Consider the following 15,922-nt stretch of genomic DNA (forward strand, 5'->3'; position numbering starts at 1 on the left):
ATTAAAATTTAAGAATGAAATTGTATGCTAAGGACTATGTCATTTTGCCGTTCTGAAATGATTCGCTATTGTAAGAAAAATGAAATGATATCAATTTTATAAAAAAAAATTTATTTAGGTTAAGAATTTAAAATATGATAGAATATGCAAGAAAAATTATCTGACATGTTCGCGGTTCAAAGCATTAAATCAATATGACTATTTCATCAATTTCCTTGACTTTTATATTTTCCTGTTCAACTCATTCAGTCAATGATAAAATATCACAGACCTATATTTACATCTCAACTATAAGTCTCAGACAATATAAAATATAAACATATAAATGTATACTTTCATTTAAGGAAGTCTTTCCGCTACAAACTTTATAATGGGTCGTCCTCTTTTTGCTACTCCTTTGGGTTAAATAAATTAAAAGAAGAGTATTCAGACCGTTACACTTTTTCATAGGGTAATATACTCAAAATTCTACAAAAAATATTATTATCTTCTATTTTTCATAGAAATATAAACAAATTAAGTATATTTACAATATTATTTTTTAAGTATTTATCGCTGGAAACAGCTGTTTATTTTATGAGAATACGCAGAAAATGTCTCGTTAGTAACAAGTCTACCCTAAAATACGGTAATGGAATAATCCAATAATTACATGTACATTATTTTTGACAGCGGCAGAGGACTTGAAACATCTGGCTTGTTTTTTAAAATCTGGACATGTCAAAGCCACAAATCGACGAATTCCTCTTATTTTATTTCCCAACATCATTTTCATCCCAAAAGGTAACTATAAAGCATGCATTTATCCGAAAAAAATCACTCTGAAAATATGACCTTGCTAAGATGAAGTGAAGATATTTCGGATAAGAAATATTTCGGACAGTTAACACTTGGTTATGGCTGTAAAAATATTTATTACTTTGACCATGTAGAATATTTGTATAATTGAATTTTGGATTAATTTTCACCACAATCATTAAAACATGTACTTTCAGTAGTAGTGATTTATTCACAAGAAAGTATTGGTTCACTCTTTAGTCTTGTCTGCTCAATAATTATTAATTTGAATATTGACCTTATCTGCTAATTGCAACAGTTTTGTGCACTGAGATATGTAAATTTACTCATAGGCCAGTCATAATAGAAATTAAGGTAAAACTAATTCCTTCACAAATGTTTTCACGATCAAATAAAAGATAAACATTATCTACATTTTGAGAAAAAAGTCCTCAAAAAATCTCCTTGCAGAATCCTGAAAAATCGATCATAAAGATTTAGTAAAAATCGATATTTAAATGTGTCTCTTAAATTACACCATACTTTAATTTTATGCACGTTCGGTGACGTAACGTTTATTATATTTCGTTGAAAAGATCTGAAGTTACTTCAATTCCAGCATTCCTAGTGCAAAGGTGAGTATTTTTAGTCATTTTTATATTCTTCTGTATAAATTAGGGAAAAAATATGTCAGCAGATAGATATAGTTGACCACCAATCAATCGATTATGCAGATGACAAAATGTGTCATATAATTTCGCGATTTTAAACGCAATTTTGAATGAAGTAATCATAAAAAGAGAGTTTATCTTTTACTCGCTGTTCTACATTGTTTCCTTTTGTACAATTATCTAAAATGACAAAGAATTAACCACACATCTTACTGAGTATTTAAAAAAATGTGTATGCACAAAGTTATGTAAATTTTTCTTTCTACGGAAGCGTGCTGTGACCAAAATCACGAAAATCTAGGGATATTTTTAAAATGTTAAATTTGACTTATTTCAAAGAGTTGGCATGTTTTATGAATTGTGGAAATCATTATCAAAACAAATAATATGTTAACTTGATGTAAACAAATGTATTTCGTAATACATAATGCATTTCTAAGCGAAATGATAATATTCCAGCATGTTATATGAAAAATAGACAGCGTATCCAATAGGGTGTAATCAAGCTAAAACTATTACCTATTAATGAGGAAGTTGTTACTGGAACTTTATACATTACTTTTACTTCTAAACAGAAGACATGGATTTAAAACCCAAATTATTATGCCAATCATTTGATTTTTTTTGTAGGCTCAATCATATCATATGCATCTGAGAGTATGGGGTTAAAGCAAATCAAAAGATAATTGAGCGTATTCACTTGAAATATTGTAAAATAATTTTAAATGTTAGAGCCAATACAAGCAATGTTCGTATAAACTCGGCCGTTACCCATTGTATATACATGTAAATCGATACGTAAGAGTACTTAAGTTTTGGTGCAAACTGATAAATACTGACAATATAACTTTACGGAAAACATATGAATTAAGTTTATCTGATTGTTATAAAGGTAAAAAACTGGGTATCAAATGTTAAAGAAATGCTAGACATATATGGTTTATTCGAATACTTTTTTGAAAATAATATCGTAGATAGTAAATTATTTCCAAAAATATTTAAACAACGAGTTATTGATAATCATATACAAATATGGCATTCATCTGTAGAAAATAATTCTGTTTTACAACTTTGTGTAGCTTGACAATCTACCCTCATGATACTAGTGCCAGTTGTATGTGTATTTTAAGTAATGTTTTCCATGTTGTTGTCAGCATTTATAGAACAGTTGATGTATAATTAGTTAGAAGATGGATATACACGTGACTTCTACACAAGGGGCAATGGGATGTGAGAGAGTGAGAGAAAAATGACTTTTTACGTAGATATATCTTATTGAATGAATGAAAACAAAACAATTGGGTGTCTTTCAGGTTTGTTAATACAACAGAAATTTATATATCAACACAAATTTACATCATTGTTTTACAGCATGATTATAATAAATGCACATACAAAAGAGTTTGCTCATACCAACATCTTCTCAGGCGGTTCCCTATTATATCATTTCAATACTATTTCTTTTGAATATCTTTTTGATAATGTTTAATGGACTTTATATATCTTATTTTCAGAGGAAGGACTAAACAATAATAGGACAATATTTAGCGAGAGTCCAGTCTTTTATATTTTGGCAAACAATCCGTTGATTGGATGTGGCAAGAGTTTTCCATATTTCCAAGTTAGGTTCTGTTTGAAAAGATCCTGCATTTTTGAAAAGTAATTAACAGGTAAATCAAAGAAAAACCTTCTATATATTAATACACAGTTGGAGTTGGTGTACCAGATTCAGTTTTGTGTGCTACTGCATATATAACTTTTCTAAAGGGAATTCACATTTGTAAAAGTTAAATGGTTTTCTTTTAAAAGTGTTTTATTTTTAGTGTCCAAAACTGCAGTTTTCTTACATTCTCGGAATTACTAACATCAGAGATTTGTTTGTTGGTTTTTATGTCACATCAACACTTAAATACGGGTCATATGATAACTTTCAAGCTTTACTGGTGAAGGAAAAAGTGTGACATATGTATTATTTTTAACGCGTAGAACCACCAATATTCTATAAGTCAGTTTGGGATAGCTACGTCAGATAATAGATTCCAAAACCCAGGCAGGACTCGAACCTACATCGTTAACACCGTAAGAAGCAAGTGTTTTGAAGTCAGTAAAACACTCGACCAAAACTTCCAATTCAGTTATCTGTATGAAAGTATAGGTGCTGTTTTGTTCAGTATTTCCTACTTATATGGCACATTATGATGTTTCACAGTCAGCGCTTATTTCAGCCGATAGGCAATTTACACGCTTTATAAATTTTGTTATAACAATATAACATGAAACATATTTTCTAAAGAAGAAAGCTGAGGCACGTTTTTGCTGAGGCTAAACGTGCCTCATTAATGTATGAATTATTTGAAGATAATTCAATATAAAAATATAAATCTAAAAGCACAATCCTATCTTGCTTTTCATAGTACCTAAATTTTCAGTTTGACATACAATTGTTTTATTTTAAAAGCAGAATGCAAAGTTCGCATTTTTATTCATCATGTTATGTTGTAACAATTTTACAGATGCGAAACAATGTGTCTCTGTGAAAAGGGCAGGCTAAAAGTTTCAACAGCACCGGCCGAAAAAGTGGAGATGTAATTTCAGCATTGAACAATTAAGGGCAGGGCAATATGTATATATATACATGTGTAGCGTTGTCAGACTATATGGATAGTCGGGCCTCGGTGACAAAAATGATGAAATAACATTGTGTTTTTTCAGTGTCTTAACATTCAGAAGATTCATTTTATTTTAAAATGTCTTTTTACATTAATTTATTTTACAAAACTTCCATGGTAAAGTAAGTGCAATTAAGCATTGGTAAGATATTTACTTGAAGGATTGATTTTCAGAACAGAAATACAAATACAATGCATATAAATAATAATTATTCGTGTAAAATGTATTGCAATTTTGAATTATAATATTAATTTAGATAGATTCATACAACTTTATTCTTGGTAGAGCTAACTTGTAAGAATATTTAATGGAATCTGACTTAAAGTAAAACAAATAATTTTATCATTAGTGGGTGGGGTAATGTTTTATACCAGTCTAAATGATAATGTATAGATTATGCAGTGTTGCGACTTTTTGAATGTAATGAACATTGGTTGAAGTGTTTTAGATTAAATAAAGCATGTTTGTGTATTAAAGTGTTACTTTGTTAATGATCATATTTGCGTAGAATATCTGGGTTATTTAATTTCACAGATTTTTCTAATTGAAAACACATGATTTCAAAACATGACATTTTTAGCATTTTATACTTCGAATTTTTTTGAGGACTTTTTTCCTGTAGCAACACATATATAGTAGGTAACAAATATGCAAATATCTTTTCTGAAGGAATTTGTTTGAGGTTGGGTCTTATTTTTGGCTAAAATGCCTAGCCTATCAGTAAAGTTTAAATAATGACATTATGTTTCATTTTATGTTTATATGTACATCATGTGTAAAGACAGATGCTGATTTTATAATAAAGCAAAAGAACAATAATAATAATGTAGCAATTAGCCGATTAGAAAGGATTTTCAAGAGTCATTTCTGCCCAAGACGTTTCAACCCCAAATGATAATTGACTACTAGACACATATTTCAACAACTTCAAGGTGTATGCGGCTGGATAGCTTAGTCAGTATTGCCGCGGTAAAATATTATTATTTTGTGCTAGGAGAAACAGCCTTTATCCGGCTGTAAATTACAGGAAAAAATCCACTGTTTCCTCACCCTATGACAAAGGCAAATACATTTACTCCTCTCAAATATACTTTATTTTCACTTAAGAACATCATTCGATCATTACACTTTTTCATAGGGTAATATACTCAAAATTCTACAAAAAATGATTAAAGCAAATAAAGGACTTTTTTATATAATATGAAAATGAAGAAAACAAGTTATTATGGATCAAATACACACATGTATTATACAAGGGCTGATGTGTCTGGTGTAAAATGGCTGAATCATCTGTTTTGGGGCTGATTTTTGCATTTGGTTAGTAGATCTAGTTTTGGGCTGAAACATCCTGTTTGCATTGATCAGAAATCTGTCTGATAGACTTTATAAAGTTAAATAGCGTTTTGGACAAAGAAGGAATTTCAACTTATTATTATTTCTTTGCCTTTGTAATTACAGTCGACTCTCGTTATCTTGAAGTCATCGGGACTGTCCAAAAACTATCGAGATAACGAAAAGTCGAGATAACCAAATTAGTGTTTGATTAATGCAGAAACTGATTTTTACAAAAGACATGTGCATACCTTATGTCAAAAAAACAGATATCCCCATGTCTTGTTTTCATAGGCCTAGTCAATATTTAACAAAGTAAGATTAGCGGATGTTTACCAGCGGAAATACGGGTGTTTGTGATAAAAACCCATAGTGAGGTTTACTCAGTAATACACAAATATAGTGAAAACATTGTTTTCAGGGTGGTTGATCCGGATATCCTCCCGTGTTATTTTTCGGGTCTTTCTCGAGATTGTTCGACCGCTGATTGATTTGGTGGTGATGTTTTGAAACAATATTGCAACGATAGCGTTTCTATACTTTCACTTTTTCATTTACACTTAAAGCCATTATTCATTGATTCAGTGTTTGAATATTTATAAAGAACGTAAAATTCACTCGTATTGGACCTAAGGCAATCAACACGCTTAATAGATTAACTTTTATAAAAACAACTAAACTTGTTACAAACATAAGCATCATTATGACACATGCTATTGAGCAATTATCGTCTAGTTTGTGTTTTTCACACGTCTGAAGGGAACAGACGAAAGAAAACTATTAGTCGAGATAAACAAAGGATAATAGTGTGGAAATAACTGTTGGGGCTGAAATTATACATCGAGATACTGAAAAAATCGAAATAAAAATATCGAGATAAACAAATATTTCCAATATAGATTAAGAAGGCAGAAAATCGGGACTTTCAAAATTTTATCGAGATAACGAAATATCGAGAAAAGCGATGTCGAGATAACGATAGTTGACTGTATATCAACCTGTGTATAGTAGAAACCCTTATGATGAGTGATATAGATATCTTTGCTTTATATGAACTTAAAATGTTTTTATTTTCATAGGTACTGTTTGCATTATTTGAAAAAGAAGTAACCTTCAAGCCGCTGTATGTGAGTTTGTTTTCTGGTCAACATAATGAGCCGTGGTATATGAGGTTAAACCCTGATGGAAGCCATATACCCGTATTGAAACATGGGAACAAGGTTATAGTGGAACCAGCGGCAATAATTGACTACATTAGTAAATGTACAGAAAATGCTGGTAAGATATTGAATGTGTTTGAATACATAATGTAAAACATGATATTTATATTTCATTATGGTCACTAAAGTTGATATAATTTTATCAGAGGGAAAAATTTTTGCCTTGATAAAATCAGAACTTGAGAAGTTCTTTTTTTTCTTTCTTTTAAAACTATTTACACTTATCTTTATTTACACTTAAAGCAATCTTGAATTTTGTAACTTGACAAACAAGACAATGCAGATAACCTGATGAAGGGTATATAGTACCCGAAACCAGTAGTTTAAATAAATATAGAAACCAACCTAGTGTTTTGATGTGTTGTTCTCCCCTCCCAATCTTTTAATTTATTGTTTAATGCAGATAATAGTTAATAGTTAACCTGCTGAAAGGGCCTAGTGGTTAATGTGTCTGCCTCTCAACCCAGGGATCATGTGTTCAAGCCCTACTTGCGTCACGACCATGTTTCTTCATATGACACCAGCACTGGTTTGTTCCAGGAAGTGGACTTGAAAGTGATTAATATGATATAATAAGTTGCAAGAACTTGTTTTGCAATCGAGCTAAAATAAATATGTTTAAACTAAACTTAACCTGCTGATTTTGCCCAATTTTGGATTCAGTAGACTTCATTAAATTTTAAAGTTTATGTGATTTCAATATCAAAATGCAAAACTTGAAGGAAATCCACTTGATATGAAGGGACTCGCTGGAAATACTATTTTTTAGATTTAAAAACCATTTGATTAAGCCTAACTCCATTAATTCTGAATAATCATTTTAATTAAATTATGCAAAATGACACAAAAATGAAAAGAAAAATTTCACATCATTATCTCACTGTGTTTTTTAGAGAATAATCTTTTTAATTAGGCAATATGATCCAAAAAATATAACCCCAATTTTCCATTAAGAATTGCACACAAAAAATTATTTTCAATTATGTCCAAGTATATTTCTTTATTATCTATTTTTTTTGGATACAATTGTATGTTTTGGTTTTAAGTGCTCTGTTTGATCTGTGTAAGAATTATACATTTTATGTTTTTAGATCTCTGTCGAGCTCCTTTAAGCTACTTGCATTAAAGAGCCTGGTCAGGCTGCACACCTGATTGCACATCTGGTCTAGTTGCATACTGGTGGCAAAAGCTTATCCCATTTGATTCCAGCATGTTTAGGGTTAATGTTGAGATTCTGTTACATTCATATATGTGTCTGGTTTTGATTTCTTTGTGACATTTGTTTTATATAGGTCATCAATTGGTGCCAAGCCTTGAGTCACAGCTAGGGAGAAATGTGCAGGAATTTCGAGAGATGATTGACAGTGTCCCTGCAGATATATTGACATATGGAGTAATATATCATCCCCAACTGTCAAACTCGGGTTGTAAAATACCCAGTGCAACACAGCTTAGTATGCAGGGTAAGGCCGGACAACAAAAATATACAAAATTTTCTGTATTAGATAAAGACAAAATAAGTTTTAATAATACTTATAAAGTGCTTCTTAGTATATTCGCTACAGTTTTTAGATAGATACATAGGGGTGTCCGTGGTTGTGTGGTTAAGGTCATTGACTTTTAATCACTTGCCTCTCACAATTTTGGATTTGAATGCTGACAGAGACTTTGAATTCTTTCATGTGTGGAAGCTATCCAGCTAGCTTATGGAATGTCGGTGGTTCTACATTTGTGCCTGAAATAGTGCACGAAAGGGGGGCACCTGAGGTCTTCCTTCTTCAGTAAAGCTGGAACATCGCCATATGACCTATACTGTGTTGGTGTGACGTAAAACCCAAGAAAAAAAATAGATACAAAGGAGGGATGAAAACTGTATTTTTAGTATTATTGATTTATCATTGTTTTAGAATACATGTGTGGTAACAGAAACATTTTGCCCATTATGCCTCAGAAATGATTTTATTTTTAATTTTCAAAAGCTCTTAATTATAGTGTATTTATATTCTTCAAAAAGTTACTTATTGACCAATTAATTGAACAACCTTTTTCATCTGTTGCTTTTGGGCAGTTTGTTCTTTTATAGTGATATAGTATTTTGTACGGAAGTAAAAATACTACTTTGTTTACATTTTGCTACTTTTATGACAAATTATTTGTCATTTTCCACTACATTCCTCAGACTACAAGCATCTAACATGCTCATAAACCATTTTTTAAACATTATAAATTTCATAATTGTCCTTTCTAAGGAAGTAAAAGTGCTCAATGTGCCTTTAAGTAAAAAAAAGGTTGTCAACCAAATCTTGTTTTTTTAGTTAACTTCTCTTGAATTGCTTGCTTTATGTAAGAGTACTGTCATGGTACTACCATAATTAAAATATGTACCTCAAAAAAGCTGTATATAACTATCAAAGTGTGTTTTGTAGTGATAGTGTTATTTGTGTATCAAGATGAAATTCATTATTGGATACGATATTCGTTCAGCTCAAATGTTAATATCAAGTAAGATTTGTATGAAATTATTTTCCGATGTACTTCTACTTTCTATTTTTCGTAGAAAATTTTGCGAAGAGAATGAGTATGTTAACGGAACTAGCAACAAAACATCCTGACCTACGAGACAGCTACTTGACGAAAAGCCAGACTACGGCCCATAAATTTGACATCATTACAGAAGAGGCCCAAGTTGCTGCCCAGCTTGACAGTTTAGAACCTGTTTTTATGACTATTGAAAATCAACTGAAGAAAATCAAAGAAGGTAATGTATTTTCCTTCCAGGTTAACCATAACATGGGTATAATGCTGCATGTATGCCTATGGTCATGCTGTTAGTAATCTGCGAAGTATTTGTATATAAAATAATTAAAGCGGCCATCAGCTTTTATTTTTTGTTGGAAAAACAATTCTGTGTTGTTTCAAACTAAGTATTTCAGTAATTTTATCTTGAAAAAATGCATTATTATCACTGTTAAGTCTTCTTCAAAACGGCATCCTGAAAGCTATTTATAGGGCATCAGTGACGTTCATTTCTAAAAATAGAAGATCAGGGAACCAATTGTCCTTTTTACTAATTTACATATAGAGAGCAGACCGGTAGATTGGAGGTATCTAGGGGTTTTGTGTTGTTTATGTATTTTATTGACGATAAAATTCATTTTTCACCTTAATTCTTTTGATTTGACAATGATATGAATCAATTTATCTAAAAATAACAATATTAACCTTTAGAACTGCTGAAGGCTGCTTTAATAAAATGATACAAGATACCAAAGTATATTTATTACATGAAAGACGTAATATTCCTTGAAAGTAATTGTCGTATGGAATAGTATATTTTGTTAGAGGATGTTCTGTATAGTTTACATATAATACTTGTATGTATGTATTCACATGCACTTAATAATAGAAGACCAATTTGTTAGTGGTAACAATGGGTTATCAAGGTTGTTAAGTTCTTAGCTAGACTATCAGGAGAATAGAGCCATTGTACTCACACAGGCGTCAGCGTTACACTTTGGTTAAGTTTTTGCATGTAAGTTGGTATTTCCAAAACTACTGAAGGGAATGTGTTGAAACTTCACACACTTATTTGAGAGCATAATAATTATTATTATTAAGTCACTGACAAAGACCCATAAGCATTGATTTTGACTAATTTATGGCACTTTTTGAGCTTAAAAATTTCTGCATTATCCAGGCTCTTGTTAAACAATCAAGCACTGGGAATAGCTTTTGTTACAGAAATAATTGGATTTTAATTGTTTTGATAACTCTAATTTAAAAAAAACCATCATAAATTGAACATGGCACAGTCTGTTGAAGATATACAAATGAGCCGCGTCACAACAAAACCAACATAATGGGTTTGCGACCAGCATGGATCCAGACCAGCGCAGTCTGATCAGGATCCATGCTGTTCGCTTACCAACTCTATTACAAGTAGAGAAACTGATAGCAAACAGCATGGATTATGATCAGACTGCGCGGATGCGCAGGCAGGTCTGGATCCATGCTGGAAGCAAAACCATTATGTTGGTTTTGTCGTGACGCGGCTCAAATTAACTTGTTTTTGGTTGTTGTATTGTAACTTATAAGCAGTTGTTAGGTGTTTTTGGTAAAGATTTGTATTAATACTGTGTGAATATATTACATTTACAGAGGGTGCCGATTATTCGGATGAGTTATGGTTGTTCGGACCGATGTTTACTGCTGCAGATATTAGTCTTTCAGTATTACTAAATCGTCTTTATTTACTCGGACTTGATGGGCGATATTTTTCAACGTCAAAATGCCCGTGCATTCATCAGTATTATTGGCAGGTGAAAAAGAGACCAGCGTTTCAACGAATAGAAAAAGAGATTGCGAATCTTAAAATGACAATGTTGTGGGACAGTGTGAAGACTGCCTCGCCATATATTGCAGGGGCAGTAACTCTTGGAGCTGCTGTAGGGACCGGTTATTATATATATAAGAAATTAGATAGCTGAGCCTTGTTTTACGGTATATATATCACAAATGTAATAGTTCTATATAAATTTGTTACGCAATATGTAGAGTAATTTATACCATTCACAAGCCATTCCCTTTATCGTGTTAAGTGTAGTGTTTGAAACGTTTTAACGTTTAAGATAAAAATGGATAAAAATCTTCAAGTTGACACAAAGTGAATCTCACTCTTTTTCAGAAAACAAAAAAAGTATTATTCTACTGCTTTTCTTTCTTTTATTTATAAAATCAATGCATTTAATAACCTGGCCTGCCTGGTTCAATTCATTCACAATATTGCTATGATATAATGATATTACTCATGTATAACTGTTATGTACATGTACAGCATTTTGATTATAATTTTACTCTATTCATATTGTCCATCTAGCTCATTTAGCGCAGTAGGTTATATGTAAGGTGTATGATACATGTAAACTTGATTAGTTTGAAAGTAGTTATGAACATATAGAATGGATTGTGAGTTTTAAACTCTAAAAACTTTAATAAACCACTGTAGACTCCACTCCAACTTCTACTCAAATAATGCATTCAGGGGCACTCCGCCATATTGGAGTTATATGAAAAAACATAGCCGTGACTCTAGTAGGACATAAATTCTTTCATTAAGAAACAGAATTGATAACTGCCACTTACCTTAAAGTTATTTGGTTTAAGATTATAAAACATAAAATTAGATAGAAATAACATATCTTAATGATATTTACATGTTCAAATTTAACTTTAGATAAATAAATCATATTTTTGTTGATATTTACATGTTAATTTGATTTGAAAGATAAAGTAGTATGTATATATATGTATTTTAATGATATTAGATTTAAATAATAGATTTTTATTGATATTTTATACTTATTTGATATTATAACACCAAGATCTGTTAAGCAGCACATAATTCAAATACAACTTTTTAAATTTTTGAAGGGGCGTCCTTGTGCGAGTGGTTATGGTTGTGAACTTCAAACCACTTACCGCTGTGGGTTTATATCAGTTCTACTGGGTGCGCCTATAATAATTGCACAGAGAGGCACCTGAGGTTTTCCTCCACCAGTAAAGCTTGAAAGTCGGCATGTGACCTGTGTTTGTGCAACGAATAAAGAAAACAAAAATATATATTGAAATTATAGTTTTTTATAGATTTTTGAGTTTTTGAGGGTTTTATTTGCAGGAAAATGTTGATTTGTTTTATAAAGAGTGGCTGAAAATTTCAATATTTTCAAATGATAAAATATAGTTAGTGCATTTTTATAACATTAAGATTCAATGTTTATTTATATTTCTTTATACATGTGACATGTATTTGTATTACTATGTATTTAAACTTTTTATTAAACAAATGTCAATACGTTTTGTTATAAAAAGAGGTAATTGTATATTTTATTGGAATGAATTTTGAAATGACTTAATTTTAAGGTTGTTATAACTTTATAATAAGGTTGTTACATGTATAACTTTAAGTTATGATTTTTTTTATAATTTTTTAACAGAGAAAACAGCAGGCATTGTTCTAGTGATCTAGTCATGTAGAAGTCAATTTACAATAAATATGTTGCATGAAGGTTTTATTTTGTGGTTTTCACTCACCTATTTGTAGAATAGGGAGAGCTTTTATACTAATGTCAACGTCAGTGTCACACTTAGGTTAAGTTTTTTATTGCAAGTTGATATCTCCCAAAACTACTGAAGAGAATGGGTTGGAATTTTACAACTTATTTGAGGGCATAGTAGGAGATCAATGTCAAAGACCCATTACTCTGGAATGATTTTTTGCAGAATTATGGCCCTTTTTGAACTTACAGAATTCAACATTATCCAGGTTCTTGTTTAAAGCACTGTGAATAGTCAAGCACACTATCCTACCAACAGCTCTTCTTTGTTGTTTGAGTTGCTTTTTTGTAATAACTAGAACCTGTAGGTTCAGTGTATTCAGTTAAATTGTAAGTGGTAGATGTTTTTTAAATAATGCTCAGTTTGCTTTTATCTTTTCTATCTTTATTACTTTTAAATGAGTTACTTTATGTTTTTATACATTTTTGACTAAGTCTTAATAAATCAATGAATTATGAATATTTAAATTTGCAAGTGAAGGTGCCATTATATTTGTGAAAATCCCACTGTGCGGTATTCAAACTTGCGCCATAAGATATTCAAACACAAAATGACACAATTCTGTATACCACTGAGCTAAAGAATCAATATAATTAATTCAAGCTTGCTTTAAGGAAGTTCTACTCACACACCTGCTTGTGAAATAATGTTCAATGGGGCACCTGTAGTTCCTCCTCTACCAATAAAGTATCATTATACACTACACAACATTTGATTCTTTTAATAAAATTCCATGTCTACTGTCTTATTTTACAAGATATTTTATTCCTTTGTTGTTTTTATTTTTATGCCAATCTTGCTTGTCATAGGTTTTATAGATATTTTTTGTTTGTTTATAAATAACACTGAATGACCATGGCATTTAAGGGGTGCATAACATTTTGGAAGGCTTTCATTTATGCTTTAAATTGGCAATAATCAATTAAGAAAAATATTTTCCAGAAGTATATTAATAAACAATTACAAACTGTCCAAAATTGAAAAGCAGATTTGCAGAATTTTAAAAACTTTATCTTGTGACCAGAATAATATAATTTCTAAGTTCTTTACAATTGAGAATATATGTACATGTATATAGTTTAAATACCAAGAGGTTTAAGATAATATAAGAGCCAATGGACCATGTTTTTTTTTTTTTTTTTTTTTTTTTCAATTGTAGTCTTTATATTTACCAGTGACACAAGTTTATGATCTGCAAAACAATTTCACAATATGTTGTTACAGGAACTAATTTCATTTATTAACAGCTGATTATATACATGTTGATTTAACTGGTACCTGTATGAATTTATGCTTTAAATTGATGTGATGTGATGTGATTTAAGTGGAAAATTTTCTCTCCAACTGAAAGTGTTAGTATTTTATTTGACAGTTTGAGTGTTAAAAAGACTATTTTTAGCTCGACTATTCGATAAGAATAAGTAGAGCTATTGTAGTCACCCGAGCGTCGGCGTAACCACTTATGTTAAAGTTTTTGTAATAGTTCAAATATTTTCAAAGTCCATTGACATATGGCTTTGAAACTTTGCACACTTGTTTACCATCATGACCCCAACCTGTAGACAGGAGAAGGTAACTCTATCATGCATTTTGACAGAATTATGCCCCTTTTTTGCATTAGAATTTATGTTAAAGTTTTTGTAATAGTTCAAATATTTTCAAAGTCCATTGACATATGGCTTTGACACTTTGCACTCTTGTTCACCATCATGACCCCAACCTGTAGACAGGAGGAGGTAACTCTATCAAGCATTTTGACAGAATTATGCCCCTTTTTCGACTTAGAATTTATGTTAAAGTTTTTGTAATAGTTCAAATATTTTCAAAGTCCATTGACATATGGCTTTGAAACTTTGCACACTTGTTCACCATCACGACCCCAACCTGTAAACAGGAGGAGGTAACTGTATCAAGCATTTTTTTTTACTATCAAGCACTAAGAATAGTCGAGCGTTGTTGTCCTACCGACAGCTCTTGTTTATTAGCTTGTCTGTTTTGAAGAAAAGTAGAGCTATCCTGATTGCTATGGCATCATCGTTGTGCAAAAACTTTAATGTAGCCAATTATTCAAAAAAGTTATCAACATGAAACTTGAATGAGAAGGTGCAGTTGTAAGACAAGGGAAGTAATTCTTAAAACAATATTTTTTGAGTTTGTCCCTTCTTTAACAGAGGAGCGTTAACACAGCATGAGATGCTCTTGTTTAATGTATGACTGAAGGCTGTTCTAAAAATCAATGTACTCCCTAGCAATTATTTATTTATACACATCTTTGGTACTGCATTTTAATGTGTTCTTTTAGCCATTCACTATTTTTGATCCATTTCATTTTATGTGATATACACGTGTTGTGTAATATGTTACTATTTATAGTTTACGTTTAATAAAGACATTGAAATATGTATATTGCTGTTGAATTATGCTTTTATTGTCACGTGTTCATTGTCACGTGTTCAACGCGTATTTAAGCATTTCTTTAACAACAGACTTGTTCCTACTGACAGTGTGTAATAGAAGTATACATAGATGAGTGATGAAGATCCCAATAATTGTCACGTGTTCATTGCCATGTGGAACACATGTATTTAAGCATTAAAAACAGACTTGTACTTTACCTACTGACAGTGTGTAATAGGAGTAAACATAGCTGAATGATGAAGATCCCAAGCTTATAATTAAACCACCCCCCCCCCCCATTTTCCTGTTGTGTACTTAAAAATTCCGCCAAGCGCTGAAAATGAGTTTAAAATCACTTTTAGAGTCAGATAACTGAAAAATAATAACTCCTCTTATACCACTGATGCAGTTTCAATGAAACTTTACATGATTATTTGATAGCTCAAGATCTTGCGCATATTACACGTGCTTACCGGTTGAATAATTTTTGGCACAGTTATGGCCCTTGAATAAGAATTACACGTTTTGCCCTGTTAATGATTTTGTGTCTACACAGTAGCTGCAACATGCAATTAGCTATCAGGGGGCGACGCAATGTTATCACTGATAGCTCGTGTTTGTTTATCTCCCTATTTGTATTTTTAAATTTTCCTGATGTGTGAAAAAACATCAGATATAATCACGTCAAACTTGGGAGTATTTGTTTTATATTTAAGGGCAGTAATTCCCCAATCGGATTTT

At 31.2% G+C, this 15,922-nt stretch overlaps 1 protein-coding gene across 1 annotated transcript; it reads left to right on the forward strand.

Moving 5' to 3' along the window:
- The first annotated feature begins 627 nt into the window (after positions 1-627).
- On the forward strand, positions 628-12,612 carry LOC132747939 (ganglioside-induced differentiation-associated protein 1-like). Its single transcript, XM_060737471.1, has 5 exons — positions 628-783; positions 6,530-6,728; positions 7,963-8,133; positions 9,228-9,428; positions 10,829-12,612. Exons 1-5 carry the CDS (start codon positions 718-720, stop codon positions 11,155-11,157), a joined length of 966 nt encoding a protein of 321 aa, XP_060593454.1. The 5' UTR covers positions 628-717; the 3' UTR covers positions 11,158-12,612.
- The last annotated feature ends 3,310 nt before the right edge of the window (positions 12,613-15,922 follow it).

The sequence above is a fragment of the Ruditapes philippinarum genome, unplaced genomic scaffold, assembly GCF_026571515.1.
Source record: "Ruditapes philippinarum isolate M1 unplaced genomic scaffold, ASM2657151v2 ctg1294_1_1_1_1, whole genome shotgun sequence".
NCBI classification, from domain to species: Eukaryota; Metazoa; Mollusca; class Bivalvia; order Venerida; family Veneridae; genus Ruditapes; species Ruditapes philippinarum.

Excerpts from the sequence above, each read along its gene's own strand:
- LOC132747939 (XM_060737471.1), top strand. The coding sequence starts at position 718 with ATGTCAAAGCCACAAATCGACGAATTCCTCTTATTTTATTTCCCAACA. Across the intron at positions 784-6,529 it reads CATCATTTTCATCCCAAAAG|GTACTGTTTGCATTATTTGA; the intron begins GTAACTATAAAG and ends TTATTTTCATAG. Across the intron at positions 8,134-9,227 it reads AACACAGCTTAGTATGCAGG|AAAATTTTGCGAAGAGAATG; the intron begins GTAAGGCCGGAC and ends TATTTTTCGTAG.